This window comes from Arachis stenosperma, chromosome 10 (assembly GCF_014773155.1).
Source record: "Arachis stenosperma cultivar V10309 chromosome 10, arast.V10309.gnm1.PFL2, whole genome shotgun sequence".
NCBI lineage: Eukaryota > Viridiplantae > Streptophyta > Magnoliopsida > Fabales > Fabaceae > Arachis > Arachis stenosperma.
Window position 1 is genome coordinate 132,987,135 of NC_080386.1, and position 22,642 is coordinate 133,009,776.

Sequence of the window (22,642 nt, forward strand, 5' to 3'; positions counted from 1 at the left end):
CAAATCAATAAAATTCTTCATTTGATAAGAAAAAAAAAAAACCTTTTAATGCTGTCCTATTTTAAGTAGTCTATTTCAACAAATCAATAAAATTCTTCGTTTAATAAAAAAAAAAAGTAGAAAGTCAACCATTATATGTACGTATAAATATATTTATATTTATAATATACTTTTAATATATATTTTATATTTATGTGCTCCAATAATTTATTTTTGGGAGAAAAAGAATCCTAACAGGGTTTTTTTTTGGGACCAACCTAATAGTTAATATTCTTGTATTTTTTTTTTGTTGATCACTCGACCAAGCAAGTTAGTTTATTCTTCTTGGGTTTTTTGGTGTAATGGATATTCATGTTTGTATAGCTGGGCCACCTCACGAAAGTCATACTCCAGTCCATTCCGGCCCATATCGGCCCAGACCGGCCCATCCTCTATTAGGGTTTAGAATATGTTAAAAGGGAAAACTGAGGAAATCTTTCGTCTCCAACTTGAAACCCTAGGCTGCAACCAGAGCCAGAGCTCCTGCAGCAACCATGGTGCACGTTTCGTTTTACCGCAACTGTGAGTCTCCCTCCTTTCTCTTTCTGTGATCCTTTTCTAATCGATTTAGGTTTTGTTTTTGTTCTCTAACAATGAATGAATGAAACTCAGATGGGAAGACGTTCAAGAAGCCTCGTCGTCCGTACGAGAAGGAGAGGCTGGACGCGGAGCTGAAGCTGGTGGGAGAGTACGGACTCAGATGCAAGAGGGAGCTCTGGAGGGTGCAGTACGCACTCAGCAGGATCCGCAACAACGCTAGAACTCTCCTTACTCTCGACGAGAAGAACCCTCGCCGGATCTTCGAAGGTGAGGCTCTCCTCCGAAGGATGTTCCGTTACGGCCTCCTCGATGAGACACAGAACAAGCTCGATTACGTCCTCGCTCTCACCGTCGAGAACTTCCTCGAGCGCCGCCTCCAGACTCTCGTCTTCAAGTCCGGCATGGCCAAGTCCATCCACCACGCCAGGGTCCTCATCCGCCAGCGCCACATTAGGTCTTCCTTTCTTCTTTTCACTTTTTTCCAAAATTTTAGGGTTTTAAATTCCTAATTTTCTATCACTCACTGTTTGTTTGTTTGTGCTTATTGTCAAATTAAGAATCTGATTCTCCAAACATTCAAATAGCTCAAAATTATAGTCTGATCTCTTCATAGGTTTATAGTTTGGTAAAATTATTTTGCGCCAGTTTGACCTCTAAGTAGAATTGATCTTAGATATATAATTAGGATCATCATAATTATAGAGTGGTTTAGCTAAAAAAATTCACTCGAAAATCTCACCAGAATGCCTTGTTAGCTTAAAAACATTTTGAAAGTATTATTTAATTATATGATTATTAAAGATCTGTGAAATATATATTTCGATGACAGAAAACTCGATGTGATTGGGTATTTGAAGAAGAACTTGTTTGCACTTTTGATGAATAGGTTTTATAATGTCGGTTTTTTTTTCTGGTTGGCAGGGTTGGAAGGCAGGTGGTGAACATCCCTTCATTCATGGTCAGGGTTGATTCCCAGAAGCACATTGACTTTTCGCTCACAAGTCCGCTTGGCGGTGGCCGTCCTGGAAGAGTGAAGCGAAGGAACCAGAGGGCTGCTGCTAAGAAGGCTTCTGGTGGAGATGGTGATGAGGAAGATGAAGATTAAGTTATATGGATATATCTGTTCTCCCTACTTAGATCTTTTTCAAGCATTTCATTTTCTGTTTCTCTAGACTTGTTAGTTTCCTGCCATGGTTAACTCTTATAATTTTGCAGTCTCTGTTTTTGTTTGAGGAAAAGCCGTGCTGAGAAAGGTTGAGACATTTTTTGTTTTAAATTGTTTTTATTAATACTATTTAAGTTTTGTCCCAAATATCTGTGCTGTTTTCTTTGATGCTCCATAATGCTTTGATCTTTTGTAGTCTTTTCTTTCTAGGCTTTTGATAAAATTTTCTTACTTCAGATTATCCACTCATTATGATTGCTCTTGGATAAAATTTTCTTACTTCATAAGCCATAGGATCATCATAATTATAGAGTGGTTTAGTCAGATCCTCTTCAATGTATAAGAAGTCCTTCATGCCAGAAAGAGTTATAGGATGATTTAGACATTTATATCAATGAGTAACCTAGGAAGGTACAAGCAAGAAGATGGTAATTTTGTCAGAACAAAATGCCAGCCATTGACAATGATTTATGAAAACCATTTGTGCAAACCTAAGCCTTTTAATGTGATTTTTCTGTGTCTCGGGTAAATTAGGTTGAAACCATCTTTAATTGATTTGCTTTAGTTATATAGTGGAATCAGAACAACCTACATTGACATTTTGCAAAAATAATGATATAAGCTTGGGTATGTGATTGCAGCTAAACAGATATCTAAACCAACAAAAGACGTGATAAATAGATAGACATCTGTTTTTTACATTCTTCTCTTATGCTTTTTCATGGGATAGGGAAGGCGGGTAAATGATAGCACCCGGTGATCAAAAAATCAATCTCTTTGACGAACCAACTTCATGTCAACGTTGGCGGAAGAAAGAACAAAATTGGTTCAATGCGATTATCCTGTTTTTTCATATAAAGATTGGGTTTAACATGGGCTCATATAATCATTTATGTTAATTTTTTAACGAAAACGATTTACAGTGGGTTAAATTGCCATAATGTGAGATATTCGAAACACTAAATTGTAATGATTTGTCAACGAGTTATAACTCACATAGTTTTTCCAGACTCACCTAGAGGTCGAATCTTTGAAAAAAAAAAAAAGAAACACTAAATTGTAATGATTTAATTAGCCAATAAATAAAATGTAACATACATCTTTCAAAGACTAAACTAAGTTTTTCTCATTATTTTATTGTAAAATAACAGTAGACTCATACAATAAGAGAGAATATAGAGCAACAAAGACTCTAACTGTCATACAACAAGAGAGCATAATGTAAAACAAAATCATATTTTATTTGCTGCATTGAAAATCATCTCCTTAGCAGTTTCAAAACATGAAAGCAGTTGTTGTTCATCTATGACTCCTTTCTCCACTCCAAATGCAACGTGTAAGTTCCCCATGTAACTTAATATTGTTACCATCACGCTCTGCATAAGTTTTTTGAAACAATGTCATTTACCATTTATTTATAATACATACTAAAAAATTATATAATATCATACTTTAATGGCCCTACTCACTTCTTTAAAAAGTCTGCATATCATTTTTATCTGTTTAATTTGAACCTTGTACTCCTATATCCTTATTTTGGGTTGTGGGTTCTCATTAAAAAATTTCAGGATTTTTCTTTTTAAACTATTGTAGTCCATTTTATCTTGCACAAATCTGTTATTTTCAATTTATTTTTAAGATGAAGAAGAGAGTAGAGAGGTGCACGCACAGTAGGTGGACCAATTGCTGTAAAATAAAATCCTTTGATGGGATGATTAGCAAAAGCCACTTGTTCCACAGGTCCAACCACATTTGAGATTATAACACTTGAATTTGCCATTGTCTTGTACACATGTTTTGCTGCAGCCTGAAATTTATTCAATCACATTAAACAACTACAAGTGTTGCTTATTATTCTCATGCCATTTCTCTACTATATTCTATTTTCTTTAATAAAATAATTAATGCCAATTATGGAGTGTCATTCTTCTATTATAAAATATGATAATATAGTGAAAGCCTATTAGAAAGAAAGAGCGTGAAGAAATGAGGAAAAGAAAATATTGGAGAGTTTATTACTTATTTGTATATACAATATTTAAAAAATGTATAATTTCTATATGGGAATCAAAATTGATATTGAACTGCTGAAAAATTGAGCTACAACAAACCTCTGTGCCTTGAATTTTATCCAGCATCCCCAAAATGACACCGCTGAGAGGAAGGACCAAAGAATATCTGAGCCCAATAATGATTTTGTGGGCCTCCAAAACAAAGTCAAGTGGGTTGGATGTATTGACATCACTTAATTTGGGTATTGGAAGGTTGAGGAAATGAAATCGGTTCCCCCATGAAGACTCTGAATTAGTTTGAAGCATCTCCTCCACTGATTTGTAAGCTCTAATTTTTCTTGCATTAAGCATCACTATTGCTGTTGTTTGTGTTTTTCTTGATTCATAACTCTTTGCTTCCATGTATAACCTTATTCCCAAGAAGATCATGCCCACTAGGGTATCATTTGTGGTCTGGATCATTAACAATATAAAGAGTTATATTTATTATCATTCGGAAAATTTAGACAACCTTAACCTTTTTTAAGGAAAAAAATGATATACTGTGTTAAATAAATTAATGTAATATAAGTAGATTATTTATTCACAAGTATGTGTTCATTGTTCAACATCATAATAATAATAATATTAATAATAATACATAGTAATTAAGTGTTTAATTTATTTAACGCTTTAGATTATCTTATATTTTATTAAAAGAGATAAATAATAGTTTTAAAAGTAATGTTAAAAAATAACAACTTTGGCTCAATTTTTAATATAAAATAATTAAACTACAACAATTTTGACAAACAACGGCATTTTTTATTACAAATCGCCACTAAACTAATTTACAGCTATTCCATATTATTATAAAAACACTTTTGCGACAGTTTTGAGCAACCAACTATGTTACAAGTGCAATTTGGGAAGCAAGTTTTTTTTTTAAAGATACTATAGTTATAGAAAATAGAACATATAAGTGTTTGCAAATCACATTTTTTCTTCAGGAAAAAAAAAACACTTACCACTTTGAGCTTATTTTTGACCACTTTAAAGCTATCCAAAGAGAGAGTGACATTTGAGATAGCAAAACCATGTTTGAATTCCTTATTCTCTGTCCTTATTGGTGATTCATCATCAACAATGAAATTTGAACCTCTTAATATGTTCCATCCAAAATCAGATGCACTTTTGAACATTGAAAATATGGATTGAGGTAATCTCTTAATAGATGATGATGTTGTTGCATGGCTTGAAGGAAAGGTTATGGGAATTGAAGGATCATCAACTCTTTTCACACATGAAAGCAATGAACCCATTAGGGTGTAGCCATCTCCTAAGGAATGGTGTAACTTAACTACCGATGTACCCGCAGCATTGTTTTTTCTTGTTGGATACTTAATTAAATGCACTTCCCAAAGTGGTTTATCTTCTGCTAACTTTTCACCTCCTATTTTTGACATGTATTCATCAAATTCTTCATCATAGAATTTCATACCCTTCTTTGCAAATATTGGAATCTTGATATGTTCTTTTAGATTCACATCAACTTGTTTCCATTGCTTCTTTCCTTTTTTGTCTTCAATCTGATCAATTTATTACTCCGTTAAAAATAGGATAAATAGTCAAATTCGTCCTTAGAAAATTATTCGTTTTCCAAATAATAATAGCTGGAAATTCAGGTGCAGTCGACTTCACGTGAAATTGATAACTGAAAGCGGTTAGATGATTTAACTGATTTGACTAAATTTTCATCTAACAGCTCACAACTATCAACTTCACATGAAGTCGACTGCACCTGAGTTTTTACCGTAATAATAATAATAATAGAATTTACCATGATAGAAGAGAAACGTTTGTTGAGGGGAACAAACACGTCTCCAAGCACTTGCATGATCTTTGATTCATCAATTGAAATCTCCAACTCAAAAACCACCATTATAAATACGTTCAAGGCAGAGGTGTTGAGGTAACTCGACATTGGACTCACCGCCATTGAAGCATATTTCTCAAACTCACTCATTTTTCTACGTTTTCAATATAAACTGTTTGAAGAAAAAGAAGACACACAAGTACGTGTATTTATATCGAGAAGCTTATAGTTAGTTAGTTTCTCATGTAGGTAAATACATCACGTTTAATGTGTCTTTATTTTATTTCTAATATTTTTTAATGTTTTTTTTTTTTTAAATTATGAGTGACACTCGAATCCAAGACTTTAAGTAACAAGGATGGAAAGATTATGTCATTTGAATTATAAATCGTTGATATTTTTTAATGTTAGTAGCAATATTACATAAATAGTAAACATTATTATTTTAGATAGGTAATTAGCCAGCAATAGTTTATACCTATATTTTTCGAAGACACACAAAACACATAATTTGTATATATATTTATCAAAATTTGCACGCATAAATTAACACAATTTATATTTATATTTATCAGAATTTATATACACAAATCAATAAAATTTATTTATTAAAAATAATTTGATATTTGTACTAGCTAATTATGCTAACCAAAATTACTAAAAATTTTAGGCCCTCAAAATTTTTTAATATTTTAATTTTATCCTTATTATTGATTTTTATATGAAAACTTATATACAGTTATTTTTATATGAAAAGTTAATAACTGAAAATTATTAAATAATTTTTAATTATCAATTTCAAATAAAAAAAATTACACATAATTTTTTATTCTTTTAATTACTTGACTGTGCAGCCACGTCAACTAGCCATTAAAACATCCCATATGACATTAGTTGTACAGCAACTAAGTCACGCTAAAAAAATTTTCAGGAACTTGTATGTAGCTTAAAATACAATCTAAAAGACTAAAATAGTGTAATTAAAATCTTAAAAATAAAATTGGTATATAAATCAAATATGAAGAACTATTTTAGGGATTTAGTGACTGGTAAAGATAGCATGAAGTTACAATTTTTGTATGTAGAGTGTTTTTTATTTTGAGAGGAATTTAAAAATAGTCTTAAACGGGACTGTCTCTCTATTTAAGCAGTTTCTTATTTTATTTGTTTAATTTGTTTCCGTCACCAAAAAAAATTTTAAAGATTTAGTCCGCTAATAATTATTGAATATCTTTTTTTACTCAAATAAAAACTACTCGTCGTGATTATCTAAATCTGTTTTAGATAGATTTAGGGGAACTTATTTAAATATGCATGAATTCTAGATTCTTTAATTGGTGGGAACAAATTTGTTTGAGTTATTTAATTTGTAAAAGTTTTGAATTTTGATTGTCTTAAAATTTAGTATCTCTAGGGTTTTTGAAATAATTTATTCTCTATTATTAAATTTTAAATTATGATGACTATTAGTCATATAGTATGATTTAAGGTATAGGAAATTGAAAAAAGGTTTATTACCTTGCTTCACTTGATCTAGTTCATAAAATTTATAGGTCAAACTTACGATTGGGTCTATGATCTTTTTATCACAAATTATTAAGTTTATTGGTGAATGAATTTTGAGTAAGGATTATAAAGCTGTATGCTCTGTTAAATTTCTAGCTTCTTTACTTAATTTTCTGTGAAGATCCTAAAGTTGTATTCTAAATTCATTTTCTTTGTTATCTTCTACATAAATCTCTATGTTACATATAGCTGGCACATTATTTATATGTCAAGACTAAGAAAGTACCCTCATTATTAAAGATATAAATATATGTTGGCTACTTGTAAATTTTAGGTATATATCCCTTTAGTTTTATAAATACAAAGAGTTTAAAGATGGAAAAAATCCTGTTAGATGGACCAACAAGAATACAAAAGCTAGCTAGGATGAAGCACAAGACAAACCAATAACAATAGTAACAATAATTCATATATAAATTCTTAATACTTTAAAGTCTCTAATCCCTGTTAAACAGGTTAATTCCACCCATCTTCTCAGTCAAATTTTTAATATAAGTGTTGAATAAATAAAATTTAAAAAAATTTAACTATAAGACAATTAAGTAAAAAAGTATCATTATAAAACAAAATTTTCTCCCTTCAAAATAATAGAAGAATAATTTGTTCAATGGGAGTAATGTTTAAAAGATTTTAAAGTAATAAATTTTTTTTTGAGAATAAAATAATTGATCTGAAATTTAATTTAGTGTTTATTCTAAAAATTACTTATATGTAAAGATCAAACAATGTCTATCAACATTAAAAATATGTTGGCTACTTATACATTTTTGGTATATGTGTCTCTCCTCACGTTTTAAGTATGTTTTATGACTCAAGATAACGGACATGGCCAAGTGAGATACAAATACACTAAAAATATAAAAAATAATAAATTATTAAAATAATAATTAAAAGTTTACATCGTTAATAAAAAATTCTAAAAAATACTAATAACAAATAAGTTTTTAAAAGATTTAAAAATGCGATAAAAAAAACTAGCTATTAAATATAAATTTTAAAAAAAATTTTGAGATCAAATTTTTACAATTATTATTAAAAAATAAGATATTTTTATTCTTAAAATTTAGTAATTTTTTGTCAAGTAATTTTTTTAAAAAAATTATTATTGTGATTGACCATATTTTTTAAAAAAAAAATCTAAAATTCAAATTTTACTTCAAATTTTTTTTGTACATCTTCTAAATATTTATTTAAATATTATCACAAAATAAATTAAATAGATAAATTATTTGTTAAATATACAAATTTTTTTATTAATTATAAAAAATATAATATTTATTAGTTTTTCTTGTCATATTTTTTAATCATTCTTTAAGAATTATTTTATAAACTTTTTTTGTCAACAGTTGAATCGTTTTAGTACCAAATTAATAGTTAATGTTATAGATAAAGATTAAGTACGATTTTGCCCTTTATAATTTCGACCAAAAATAAAAGATTATCTCTAAAATATTTTTATATTTACAATCAACTCAAACATTGAATTTTATTTAAAATCGTCTTTTTTCTATTTTTGGACAAAACTACCTTCATCTTCCCAACTCAATGTTAATCAAATTTTTTTATATCCACACCAAATTCATGGAGACTCTTCTTCATTTCATTTTTCCCCGATAATTTACCCTCATAAAAGCTAAAAAAACGGTGAAGTGATCAACACAATAACATAACACAGTCTTAATATTAAAAAAGAAAAAAAATAAACAAAAGAAAAGCTACTGTTAGGGGCGGCAACATATATTCTACTCGTGGGTATCTAATTCGATCGTATTTTATTTTGTCGAATGAAATTGCCAACTCGCAGATATAATATAGTGCGACTAGAATTCTCGTGCAGGTCGAATAGGGTGCGGTAAAGGTGCACATAGGATCAGGTGAAACCGAGTTTGTCTTGACCCAAACTCGACCCTAAATAATAACCGGGTTTATTTTTGAAATTATTACCCCACTTTAGATCCAATAAAATCACACTATTTTCGCGACACACTAAAACCGTCTTGACCAGGTGAAGTCCGGACCTTGATAAACTTTATGTTAAAAAATTATGATATACTCATTTATAAAAAAGAAAAAAAATACTTGTTATAGAAAAGTTAACAACCATACTTAAACTTGTATTTGTCCATAAATTCTAATTTTATGTTTCTTTGATATATTTCCTAATTTAACAAATGTGATTAAAAACAAAATAATAAGCTTATAATTAATATAACAAAATATTGTAATTAATTTAAAACATATATACTTTTTTTAGTTCTCCTAGGATGCACATGGGTCGGGTGAAACCGAATTCGTATTGACTCGGACCCGACCCTAAATAATGACTAGGTCTATTTTTAAGACTCTTATCCGTCCCTAAATCCGGTGAAATCACATTAAATTAGCCTTAAAGTATTCGGGTCCTGGCCGGATCTTCGAGCCAGGCCAGGTTATGTGCACCACTAAGGTACTCTATATATGTATATATTATATATTTGTATAAAAATATGTTTTAGGTGGATGTTAAACAAAAAACTTTTTACTAAATGCAAAAGATCATTAGTCACTAAAAGAAGATTATTAATTGATAATTTAATACTTTTTTATATAAAAGTCAGTTTTATATTAAATTATCATCAATTTATATAATAATATTGTATCTTTTTTGTAACTCGCGGATAAAATTGGATATCCGCAAATTAAGAACGAACGGATAAAGTTAGAATTGAGATATTCTTAACCTATGAATAAGATAAAGTTGAGTTTATATAAAAATCTCAATTCATGAATAAAATTAAAATTGACTCCAAATTCTACCATATCCTATCTATTACCACGGTTAGCTACTGGCCACTAAAAACCTAAACAAAAGAAAATATCACACCCAATAATTTAAATGCTGGCACTTGTATAAATTAAAGTTTTGCTCAATATTTTATTGTAAAATAAGAATAGACTTATACAATAAGAGAGTATAATGCATTTCCAATTTTGTAAAACAAATAAAATATGTGTAAAACAAAATCATATTTTATTTGCTGCATTGAAAATCATCTCCTTAGCAGTTTCAAAACATGAAAGCAGTTGTTGTTCATCTATGACTCCTTTATCCACTCCAAACGCAATGTGTATGTTCCCCATGTAACTTAATATTGTCACACTCAGGCTCTGCATGTGTTTTTAGAAACAATATCATTTATCATGTTAATATTTATAACACGTACTAAAAAATTATAATATAATATTTTAATATCCTACTCACTTTTTTAAAAAGTCTGCATATCATTTTTATCTATTAATTTGAACCTTGTATTCCTAGATTCTTATTTTGGGTTGTGAATTTTCATTAAAGTTTTTCAGAAAATATATTTTTTATCTCTTAAATTAAAAAAAATTTATATTAAATATACTCATGTCAGCTAATATTTTAAAAAATTTAAAATTGATATAACAATAAACCAACAACTTTCCAAAAAAAATCTTTAGCACAAACAAATTAGATACAAAATTTTGTTATTCACTATTAGTTAGTAGTTATCAAGTATTATTATTAAATTAGTTCTAACTTTTTGATAATTTAACCATCAAAAATATATTTCATGCAAATAAAAAAATTTAGAATAAATTTAAAATAAAATAAAATTTAAAAATATTTTAAAAATTTTGACAAATTTTAAATAGAAAAAAATATACCTTATTTTTTTAACTTTGTTTTATTGTAGTCCATTTTATCTTGATTTTATCTATAGTTTAAGGTGAAGAAGAGATTAGAAGTGAACGCACAATTGGTAGACCAATTGCTGTAAAATAAAATCGTTTAATAGGATGATTAGCCAAAGCCACTTGTTCCACAGGTCCAACCACATTTGAGATTATAACACTTGAATTTGCCACTGTCTTGTACGCATGTTTTGCTGCAGCCTGAAATTTATTCAATAACATTACACAATTTGACCAGTTAAGGATTAATTCATTTAAGAATTTATGGTTGATTAATAGATTGTTATATAAGTAAAATATCGTTTTTATCTCTAATATTTGGGGTGAGTTCTAAAGCTATTCCTAACATTTTAATCGTCCTATTTAAGTCTTTAACATTTTAAAATTGACTCAATATTATCCTGCTGTTAGGAATTTGTTAACAGAACTGACGGCCGGACAAAATTGAGACGATTTTGAAACGTTAGGGACTTAAATAGGACGAAAACGTTGGGGACAAAAATGATAAATAAAAATAAATTTTAATTTTATCCTTTAATAATATTATTTTTTTACTATACGTAGTACTCAATTATTTTTTAATCACATCTAAGTAAATTACACTGAATCATATTACTTTCATTTTAAATAAATTATTTTTTTATATAATTTTACTCTTAAATATTTTTAGTTATCATGAAATATTTATAGAATTACTAGTATATAAACTTGTAGAAAAGAAAAAATAATATATATAATAAAAATATAAATTATACTTTTTCTCTCTAATGAATCAAAATTCTTTAAAATTATAAAAAATATTTATTTAAAATGAAAGTAATGTGATTAAGTGTAATTTATTTAAATGTAATTAAAAAATAATTGAGTACTATGTACAATAAAAAATTAATATTATTGAAAGATAAAATTAAATTAAAATTTATTTTTATGTATTGTTTTTGTCTCTAACGTTTTCATCCTATTTAAGTCCCTAACGTTTTAAAATCGTCTCAATTTTGTCCCGCCGTCAATTCTATTAACGGATCCCTACCAATAGGACAACATTGAGTCAATTTTGAAACGTTAAGGACTTAAATAGGATGATTGAAATGTTCGGGACAACTTTAGGACTTATCCCAAACGTTGGAAACAAAAACGATACTTTGCTCTTGCAGTATTTATAAGGTGAGATTCGAACTCCAACACTTAATTAAACAGATAAGTGAGTTGACTATTCGATCAAAAGTTGGTTGGATTTGGATCCCCTAAAGTTTGAATTTCACTTTAGAGAGTAAAATGTGATCTCTCACTATTTATTTTATAGGTGGGACCAAGAATAAATATGAAAGAGAAACTATTCAAGAATAAAAGATTACATTTTATTCTCTAAAGTAAAATTCAAATTTTAGAAGATCTAAATTCATAACTAATTTGATGCTTACTCAAAATAAAAATTACTTTTTTTTTTGGACAAGAAATGTTGAGCTACAACAAACCTCTGTGCCTTTAATTTTGTCCAGCATCCCCAAAATCAAACCACTGAAAGGAAAGACCAAAGAATTTCTGAGCCCAATAATGATTTTGTGGGCTTCCAAAACAAAGTCAAGTGGGTTGGATGTATTGGCATCGCTTAATTTTGGTATTGGAAGGTAAAGGGAATGAAATCGATTCCCCCATGAAGTGTCTGAATTAGTTTGAAGCATCTCCTCCACTGATTTGTAAGCTCTAATTTTTCTTGCATTAAGCATCACTATTGCTGTTGTTTGTGTTTTTCTTGATTCATAACTCTTTGCTTCCATGTATAACCTTATTCCCAGGAATATCATCCCCACTAGGGTATCATTTGTGGTCTGGATCATTAACAATATAAGCTTTTCTTAAGGAAAAAATAATATACTTTGTTAAATAAATTACCGTAATATAAATAAATTATTTTTTCAAAAGTATGTGTTCAACATAATAATAATAATAATAATAATAATACATAGTAATTAAGTATTTACTAACAAGTCTACAACAATTTTGACAAACAACAGCATTTTGGATTACAAATCGCCACTAAACTAATTTACAGCTATTTTATATTGCCATGAAAACTCTTTTGCGACAGTTTTGAACAACTACCTATGTTATGAGTGTAATTTGGGAAGCAAGTATTTTTTTTATTAAAAAAATACTATAGTTATTAGAAAATAGAATATATAAGTGTTTGCAAACCACAATTTCTCTTCAAAAAAAAAAAAAAAAGAAAAGAAAAAAGAAAGAAAAACACTTACCACTTTGAGCTTATTTTTGACCACTTTAAAGCTATCCAAAGAGAGAGTGACATTTGAGATAGCAAAACCATGTTTGAATTCCTTATTCTCTGTCCTTATTGGTGATTCATCATCAACAATGAAATTTGAACCTCTTAATATGTTCCATCCAAAATCAGATGCACTTTTGAACATTGAAAATATGGATTGAGGTAATGTCTTAATAGATGATGATGTTGTTGCATGGCTTGAAGGAAAGGTTATGGGAATTGAAGGATCATCAACTCTTTTCACACATGAAAGCAATGAACCCATTAGGGTGTAGCCATCTCCTAAGGAATGGTGTAACTTAACTACCGATGTACCCGCAGCATTGTTTTTTCTTGTTGGATACTTAATTAAATGCACTTCCCAAAGTGGTTTATCTTCTGCTAACTTTTCACCTCCTATTTTTGACATGTATTCATCAAATTCTTCATCATAGAATTTCATACCCTTCTTTGCAAATATTGGAATCTTGATATGTTCTTTTAGATTCACATCAACTTGTTTCCATTGCTTCTTTCCTTTTTTGTCTTCAATCTGATAAATTTATTACTCCGTTAAAAATAGGATAAATAGTCAAATTCGTCCTTAGAAAATTATTCGTTTTCCAAATAATAATAGCTGGAAATTCAGGTGCAGTCGACTTCACGTGAAATTGATAACTGAAAGCGGTTAGATGATTTAACTGATTTGACTAAATTTTCATCTAACAGCTCACAACTATCAACTTCACATGAAGTCGACTGCACCTGAGTTTTTACCGTAATAATAATAATAATAGAATTTACCATGATAGAAGAGAAACGTTTGTTGAGGGGAACAAACACGTCTCCAAGCACTTGCATGACCTTTGATTCATCAATTGGAATCTCTGACTCAAAAACCACCATTATAGATACGTTATAGGCAGAGGTGTTGAGGTAACTCGATATTGGACTCACCGCCATTGGAGCATCTTTCTCAAACTCACTCATTTTTTTATGTTTTTATTTCAATCCAAATTATTTTGAAGAAAAAGAAGACAAACATGTATTTATATCGAGAACTCGAGAAGGTTTCTCATGTTGGTAAATACCTCACGTTTAATATGTTTTTATTTTTATTTCCAATATTTTTTAATATATTTTAAATTTATTTCTATTATTAATATTTTAAGTAAAGAGTTGAGACTCGTATATAATTATTTTTATTAATATATAGATTTTTGTAGATTTAGGCTTTATCTATTTTTAGGTTTGGTTTCAAATTGTGGGCCAAAATATTAACACTGCCTTCATTATTAAAGCTATAAAAAAATGTGGGCTTCTTTTAAATTTTAGGTATGTATCCCTTTAGTTCTATAAATACAAATAGAGTTCCAAGATAAAAAAAGATTCCTCTTAATGGACCAACAAGAATACAAACGCAACCAATAACAACAATAACAATTCATATATAAATTCTACTTATCTTTTCAATCAAATTTTTAATATAATTATTGAATAAATAAAATTTTAAAAAAATTAATACGCTGAAATAGCTATTTATATACTTCTTAATATATCGCACTTGGATTTGAACCTTAGTAAATACATTAAGTATTGAAAAAAATACTTCTTATTATGTGAATGAATGTGTAGTATAAATATATTGTGATATTTAAAAGTAAGATTGTTCAATCTATTTGACAAAAAAAAATTAATTATAAGATAATTAATAAAAAAATACTATTATAAAACAAAGTTTTTCCCTTTCAAAATAATAGACGAACAATTTGTTTCACGGGAGTAGTGTTTAAAAATATTTAAAGTAATAAAACATTTTTTGAAGACAAAATATTCGATCTAAAATTTAACTTTTGTGTTTGTTCTAAAAATTACTTACGTGTAAAGATAAAGTAATATCTACTTGTCTATGAACATTAAAAATATGTTGGCTACTTATAAATTTTAGGTATATGTTTTTTCTCTCATTTTAAGTATGTTTATAAATAAGGAGTGAAGAAAGAGAGTTTTAACCCACAAAAATTAAAACGACGTAATTTTTATAGGGTTTGGATATAAAATCAATACGCTATCGTTTAAATAGTGTCCATCGTATCATGTAATTGCGCCAGATCAACATTCTAGTAACGGAAATGATCGCAAGGACAAGACATAACCACGATTACAAATTTAGAGGTTCTAATTAGGGCCAATAAAATTATGTGAATCATTTTAAATATCAAGCCAAATTTCAGGGACCAAATTGATATTTAACTCCACCGTGGAACATGGGAAGAGAATACTAAAAAACAAAGCCACATAAAAAAAACCAATAGAATGATATTTAAAATGAATATGTATATGATACCCTCAGTATAATTTTTTCTTCCTTAGAATTATAAAATATGTATCAATTTAGAGCTTCTTTTACTCAACATACTTTGTGTAACATACTTGATTAGTTTCTCTTATATATAACATAGAATTATAATGCCTAACAGGTCCTAATGCAGCGAAGTTTATCATACTTAATATATATTTTATATATGGTGTAAAAAATTTAAAATAAAAAGTTTAAAATTTAATTACTTTTGTTAACGTGATAATATATGATTTGTTGCATGTAAATTGAAAATTAAATTAAACAATTATCTATGATATATTTAAGTTTTATTTAAGTGCATTTATTAACAAGGGCATTGTTATTAGAACGACGGCTCTATATAATGATATATTTAATAATTAAAATATAAAGATAAAAAATATAAAAAAATAAAGATAAAAAAGATAATTTTCAATAACAAAGTATTTTTAATTTTAATTTTTTTATAATCTAATTAAAGAATAAAATAATAAAGAGTTATATTCTATCTAAACTGGTGTTGAAATTATTGATAATGTTTTTTTTAAAATCGTTGGCTCTTCTGAATCCATCCTTCAGAGTCAATGAAAGTTATATTTGTCATCGTATTAACCGTCTCTAAATCCAATTTTGTAATCCAATTTACTCGGTTGGAGGTATCAGAACCTGGTCCAAAATTGTCATACTCTGCAAACATAATATTATCCCTACAAAAAAAATATATATTTTATATAATGGTCCAATCAAAATCATATATTTACATAATATTTAATACATAACTATAATTCTTAAAATATTATGAACTAAGTCACATTAATATTTTTGCTTTGTATTTAACATGAATTAATAATGTTGTTAATAAGATGATTAGTATAGTAATAGAGTCTTACTCATATTGAGAGGAATCCCATGGATCCCAACCAGCGGGTTGAATAATGTTGGCCATACTTGTATTATAGAAAAGAACGCTGGCGTAAGGTCTCCAAGGTCTTCCCAAAAAAGTAGAACCATCTCCAAAGACATTACAATTTTTGAACACAAATCCATTTGAATCTTTTGGATTTTCTCTTCCTTGTGCTGTTATATATCCTATAAAACCTTCTTTTAATACCCTTCCAATCACATTTATGCCACACCTCTGTCATTACCAACACAATAATACATTTAATTAATCATCAATTCTCATTCAATCCATTTTTATGTTACTGTTGCTAAACAATTTTAATATTATTTAAAAAATATTATTAAAATTAGATTCATATATATATCAAATTAATTTTTATGATATATAATTCTATAAATATTTATGTAGCATTTATAAGACTTAAAATAAAATTAAACTAAAATTAAGTATTAAAGATGCTCTTCCTACTAAAAAATTGTTATTTTAATGATAATAATAAATACGATAGCATGCACCTTTTATATTTTAATGAAATTCAATTACCTCAAATAATGATTGGCCAGCACCGAAGATAAAATCAACCGCCCCTTGAATAGTACAAAGTTTATAATAATGTTTTCCATAATTATCCCACAAAGTATCTTGCAAGCCAAAGAATCCAACTCTATAAAAATAAGATTTATCTCCGCTTATCATTGCAGCTACTGCAGGAACCCTAGGGTTCGTATTTATAGGATTGTTGTATGTATTCTGTTAAAAAAATAGATGGATTAATTAAAATAAGCAGAAAATAATATAATAATTAATTGATTAATTGATTAATTAATTATGATTAATTACCCTAAAAGAGATGGATTTGACGACGATATTATCAGCATTGGATTGGAAGGTGGGGCTCTGAGCAGTTGTATTATGGTCATCCCATTCAACCCACGTTTTCATCTTTCCACTTCCCTTCAATATTATGTATGGTTTATCAATTGGAATCGTCACTTTCTCCCTGTAACACCAAATTTCTTAAGTCAAATTAAATAAAAGAGTTACATGCCACAACTCAAAATAATAGTAAATAGTGAATTAAGTAGTAAATTTCATTATGATTATGATCACTGCATATTAGTTCATCTTATATTTTTTCTAATTATTATTTATCAGACTATTCTGCTGGAAAGTTTTTCGAAGATGCAAGGCAAGCTACAACATCTATTCTTCACAAAGGTATGCCTTTTTCTGCCGCCTATTATCGTCTCAAATGGAAGTGCTTAATTGTAGTATGTATGATGTATTAAACCATTTTTTTTACCTTAATCCATGACAACAATAAAAAAGTCTCACAATTCACAAATTCAACCCAACAGAATACTTAAATTCAATTACTAAAAATGAGACAAGGCAATATGAAAGCATAAATTAAAAATGAGACACTTTTCTTATTTTGCAACCTGCTGAATGAAGGCAATAAATGTTCATATATGGAAAGCCGGAAATTGCATTCAAAGTACATTTAGAGTTGAATATTGAATTTATTACCTGTAAATACCAGCCTTCACATTGATTAAAATCCAATACTTATTGTTGGAAGGGATTGAATCAATGGCAGATTGAATTGTAAAGAAGTTTCCATGTCCCAAAGAATCCACAATAATTTTGTTGTATGGAAGAATTTTGTCTCCAACAGTTCGATAATATTGACCATTAGCAGCTCCTGAATTTAACAGCACAAATACACAAATCCACCAACGAACAAGAAATCGCAACATCTTCAATGAATTCAACACCTGTGTTAATAGTTGGGATCAAATTCAAGTTTTTTGTATATAAATATAAGAAGCAGAGAGGAAGAGTTAACAACAATATATTTGGTAGTGGAATTGAGGAATGAAATCATGATAGTGTGTTTAATATTTATGGATTTTGGAGGGAACTTTTTATTTTTCAGTTTAAGATGTAAGTTTTTTGTATTAGAAACAATTTTATTCCAAGTGTATGAGATTTTATAGGAGATATGATAAAGAAGTTATTGAAAGTTTAGGAGGTTTAATAAATTTAAAGCATTAAAGTTTTAATAAAAGGGTTGGAAAGAAAATAAGAAAAAAAATGACACAAAAAAGACTATACCTTTAAAAAATCTGTTCTTGCCAACATAAATCAAAGGGATGAAAATTGAAAGAGATTTGCACACAGAATTATCTTAGTGTTGAATCTTTCGATTTTCTTTATGTAACAAGCGGCAAATCACTCACCCCACTTTTTCACAATAAGAACACTTTTTCACACTAAGAAAACGTACATAAAACAACTGAACTAAAGGTGTTTAAATAGGTTAATAAAAAATTAACTAAAAGATAAGATAACTTAATTTAACTATTCTAAAGATAAGATAAGATAATTTAATTTAACTCTTCTAAAGATAAAATAACTAATTTAAATTATATTTAATCTTATTGGATTGAATTATATTTGATTTAAATATTAAAATTTTAAAGATATAATAACTAATTTAAAATTAAATTTAATCTCATTATATTAAATCATATTTAATTTAAATTTAAAATTTTTAAAAATACTAATAAGTAAATCAGAATTAAATTAAATATTTTAACAAATCTTGAAAATAAAACAAACTACAATATAAACTTAATAACTTCAAAAATTAATAATACACTTATACCTTAACCATAATTTTTTAACTTAAGAAAAAAGAAGTATTTGTGGCTTTAGTCAAAATTTTCTTTTGTTTTTATTAAAAAGTGTTAGGATTTAGGAAAAGTCAAAATAATTTTGTATTTTAGTTGGTTGAAATAATTAAGAGATGGGAGAGAGGGTGGCACAATCAGATGATATTATGGTATTTTACCAATTTTAGTATTGTAGACTATGACATATGATGATATTCCATATTTAATTTACTAAAAAATTGAAACATACATATGATGTTATGGTACTTTACCGAAATTGTGCATTAGGTATAATTGGTTTTTAGCTTACCCTAATGAGTAATGTGTTCACATTCTCATTAAATGATAGTGATGGATTTTTTAAAGCAAAATTTGGGCCGGCAATATTCAACTTAAGAGGTAAATTTTTAAATAAAATTTAAATTTACAATAAATTAATTTTTAATTTATTAAATTAAAAAACATTATGAACAATTAAAAAAAAGAGAGAATGTTAGTTATGTTAGGTTATTTTCGCATAATTGACTTTCATATTTGAAAAAAGAGAATAATTGGTTTAAATCAAGTAAGAACATTGACTTAGAAATAAAATAAAATAAAAATAAGAATTTGAAGTGCTTTTTGACTTGGCTAATTAAAATTTTCATGAGACACTTGCATCAATTGTGTGAGAATGACCATTATAATACCTGAAAGGTTGGCATATATGTGGGAAGTGGGAACTGAAACGACTTTACTTTTCAAGGTTTTTATTTTTTCGTTTTCTTTTCTGAAAGAATTATTGTGATCTAATATAAAATAAGTTTACTTAATTCCCCGTTCTTAAATTATAATTGTTTTATTTACGATTTATTTTTCGACGAGAGAATGAAAAAAGTGAAATTCATTTCACAATACTTTGTGTATGTTTGGATTACAGTTTCTCAATGAAAATTTGCATAAAAGTGATTTTGCAAATTTGATTTTGATAAAAAATAAATTTGTGTTAAAGTAATTTATGTTTGGCAATTTTCATATCAAAATGGATTATAATAAAATAAATGTTATTTGACTTATATTATTCAAAATTATCTCTAGATAGAAAATTATTAAAATAGACATCAACTTAAATAATTTTTTTATATGATCCTATCATTTTAATTTAGATATTTGAATAAATCTTATTAATTAATTTTATAATAAAATTAAAATTTATTTACTAAAATAAAAATAACATATAAAAGTAGACAAAATATATTTATTTTTACATTTTTTAAATATTATTTTGAGAATGTTAATTTAGTATTTTTTTAGATCGTACTTTTATTCTATTATTCTTAATAATCTTATTCTTAATATTATTGAAATTTAACGTTTATGATTTTATTATTATCTATGATTAATTTTTTATTTAATTTATCTTTTTTAATAGAATCATAATCTATATTATAAAAAAATTTCACTAAAACAGAATATACGAAAATTACAATTATAAAAGAGAATATTAAAAATAATAAAAAATTAAAATTTACTTTGTAGTGATTGAAATAAATTAAAAAATTTTTGATGATATTTTTTATATAGTATATTTTTAATATTTTTAGTATGCTATAATTTTTTATTATTATTATTATTATTTAGGTTTAATTTTTTGTTTAATTTACTTTACCTAATAGAATCAATGAATCATATTATAAAAAAATAATAACAAACATAATACATAAAAATCATAATTATAAAAGTGTAAAATGTCAAACAAACCATTGACAAAAAATTAATAATAAATAATAAAAAATCGAGCTCATAAGCTCATATAAATACAAATAACAAGAATTATATAAATAATATAATAACATGCATAAAAAATAAGGTTGGTAAAAGATAAATAAATGTTTAGTATTCATGACTAACACCTGTTAAGAAAACGTAGAAGCTAGAAATAGTTGCTTCTTGTAAATATGGTTTTAGTAACAAAATCACTTCTGCGTTTATGAAAAAAAAATGCCAAACTAAAAATTGAAGCTTTCAAGAATCTTAAACGTGCTTCTTCCTTCTTAACGCGTTTGTCAAACATATTCGAAATTGTACAATAAATTGAATTTGTAATTTTATGGTTTGATTACTCTTGGTCCCTATAGTTTTGCAAAAAATAAACAGACCTCTCATTTAATACGCGGACTAGCTTGTATAACCCGTAAATTTTTTTATTTCTGGAGGCTTAGCCCATTTAACTCGAAATTTAAACAAACTTAATTTTAAAAATAAATTTTGCCAATTTAAATGAATAAACTGACTGGCTCGATATATTTGGTCCATTTTAACAGCTCTACACAAAGCTAACACTTAGAACCTACTGGAATGAACTAACAACTAACAACTAAGGAGTGATATACAATAAACACCAAAGTTAGATAAATGAGGTAGTTGTACTGATGTTAAATAACAACAAAGTTAGTTATTGGTTTTTTGGTGCTGTTTTTGTTTTTTCTCTTTTATGGACTAGATCTAGTGGGCAAGGTAATAAATCTTACCTTTCTTAAATTATACTATAGTAGAACTTTAAAAATAGAGAAAAATATACATGGATGAATTACTTCAAAAAAATTATTAAAACAGAGATATTGAAATTTAGAAAAATTGAAAATTTATAACTTTAACTAATAATTAAAATAAAGAATGAAGTAAAAATTCAAGAAGTGATACATAATAAACAACAAAGTTAGAAAAATGGGTGACTGTACTATTGTTAATTAATGGTTTGTTTTTTTTGTTTTTTGTCTTTTTCTCTTTTATGGACGAGATGACTAGATCTAATATTCTAATGGAACAGGATAATAATTAATAAATCTTGGCTTTTTCAATTACCTATACCATAAATTATACTCATAGCTAAACTTTTAATATATATTTATAAATCATTTCAATAATTTATTAAAACAGAGATACTAAAATTTAGAAGCATTGAAAATTCATTACATTTATTGTTATTTTAAATATATTTGTTTTAACAAATTAAAAAAATTAAAATTTAGACTTAAAAAATCGCTAAATTTATCTAAAATGGATTTAGATAATAATGATAATTATTAAAATATTATTAGAGTAGTTAGTAGTTGGGAGTTGAGTTAGTAATAGTTAATAAGTAATAGATAGATATTTATAAAATTAGTTGGTAATATTCATATAAATAGGATAATTCTAATATCATGTAACAATTTTAATACAACAATTGCACATATAATATTATCTTTTTATTATGCTCTTTTCCAAAAATTTAAGAACAATAATGACAATTAACAGTTTTTGCAAGAGTGAAATTAAAAAATAAAACATTCAGTAACTATTGAAATATTAGAGATAAAATAAAAACAAATTAAGAAATTGAGGTATTTACCATTTTACCTGGATGAGAAAAGTAACTAACTAACCTTGTCTATATAAATGCAGGTCTGTGTCTTCCTTATCTTCAAAACAGTTTATATTGAAAAAAACATAAAAATATGAGTGAGTTTGAGAAAGATGCTCCAATGGCGGTGAGTCCAATGTCGAGTTACCTCAACACCTCTGCCTTGAACGTATTTATAATGGTGGTTTTTGAGTC

General features: G+C 27.1%; 5 protein-coding genes across 5 annotated transcripts; 1 reads left to right on the plus strand and 4 right to left on the minus strand.

Moving 5' to 3' along the window:
- The first annotated feature begins 518 nt into the window (after positions 1-518).
- Positions 519-1,891, plus strand: LOC130958055 (40S ribosomal protein S9-2). The gene is made up of 3 exons (XM_057884944.1): positions 519-561; positions 652-1,033; positions 1,501-1,891. Exons 1-3 carry the CDS (start codon positions 534-536, stop codon positions 1,682-1,684), a joined length of 594 nt encoding a protein of 197 aa, XP_057740927.1. The 5' UTR covers positions 519-533; the 3' UTR covers positions 1,685-1,891.
- Positions 1,892-2,894: 1,003 nt separating this feature from the next.
- On the minus strand, positions 2,895-3,989 carry LOC130955092 (wax ester synthase/diacylglycerol acyltransferase 4-like). The gene is made up of 3 exons (XM_057881870.1): positions 3,856-3,989; positions 3,414-3,551; positions 2,895-3,120 (listed from the first exon to the last, which is right to left on the minus strand). The coding sequence occupies exons 1-3, from the start codon at positions 3,880-3,882 to the stop codon at positions 2,977-2,979; spliced, it is 309 nt and encodes a 102-aa protein (XP_057737853.1). The 5' UTR covers positions 3,883-3,989; the 3' UTR covers positions 2,895-2,976.
- Positions 3,990-4,680: 691 nt separating this feature from the next.
- On the minus strand, positions 4,681-5,761 carry LOC130957802 (wax ester synthase/diacylglycerol acyltransferase 3-like). The gene is made up of 3 exons (XM_057884647.1): positions 5,576-5,761; positions 4,764-5,324; positions 4,681-4,689 (listed from the first exon to the last, which is right to left on the minus strand). The coding sequence occupies exons 1-3, from the start codon at positions 5,759-5,761 to the stop codon at positions 4,681-4,683; spliced, it is 756 nt and encodes a 251-aa protein (XP_057740630.1).
- A 4,419-nt stretch (positions 5,762-10,180) lies between these two features.
- On the minus strand, positions 10,181-14,138 carry LOC130957803 (wax ester synthase/diacylglycerol acyltransferase 4-like). The gene is made up of 5 exons (XM_057884648.1): positions 13,944-14,138; positions 13,132-13,692; positions 12,352-12,705; positions 10,940-11,077; positions 10,181-10,324 (listed from the first exon to the last, which is right to left on the minus strand). Exons 1-5 carry the CDS (start codon positions 14,127-14,129, stop codon positions 10,181-10,183), a joined length of 1,383 nt encoding a protein of 460 aa, XP_057740631.1. The 5' UTR covers positions 14,130-14,138.
- A 1,856-nt stretch (positions 14,139-15,994) lies between these two features.
- On the minus strand, positions 15,995-18,305 carry LOC130954216 (probable pectinesterase 55). Its single transcript, XM_057880944.1, has 5 exons — positions 17,915-18,305; positions 17,225-17,384; positions 16,928-17,134; positions 16,371-16,618; positions 15,995-16,187 (listed from the first exon to the last, which is right to left on the minus strand). Exons 1-5 carry the CDS (start codon positions 18,142-18,144, stop codon positions 16,025-16,027), a joined length of 1,008 nt encoding a protein of 335 aa, XP_057736927.1. The 5' UTR covers positions 18,145-18,305; the 3' UTR covers positions 15,995-16,024.
- Between the last annotated feature and the right edge of the window lie 4,337 nt (positions 18,306-22,642).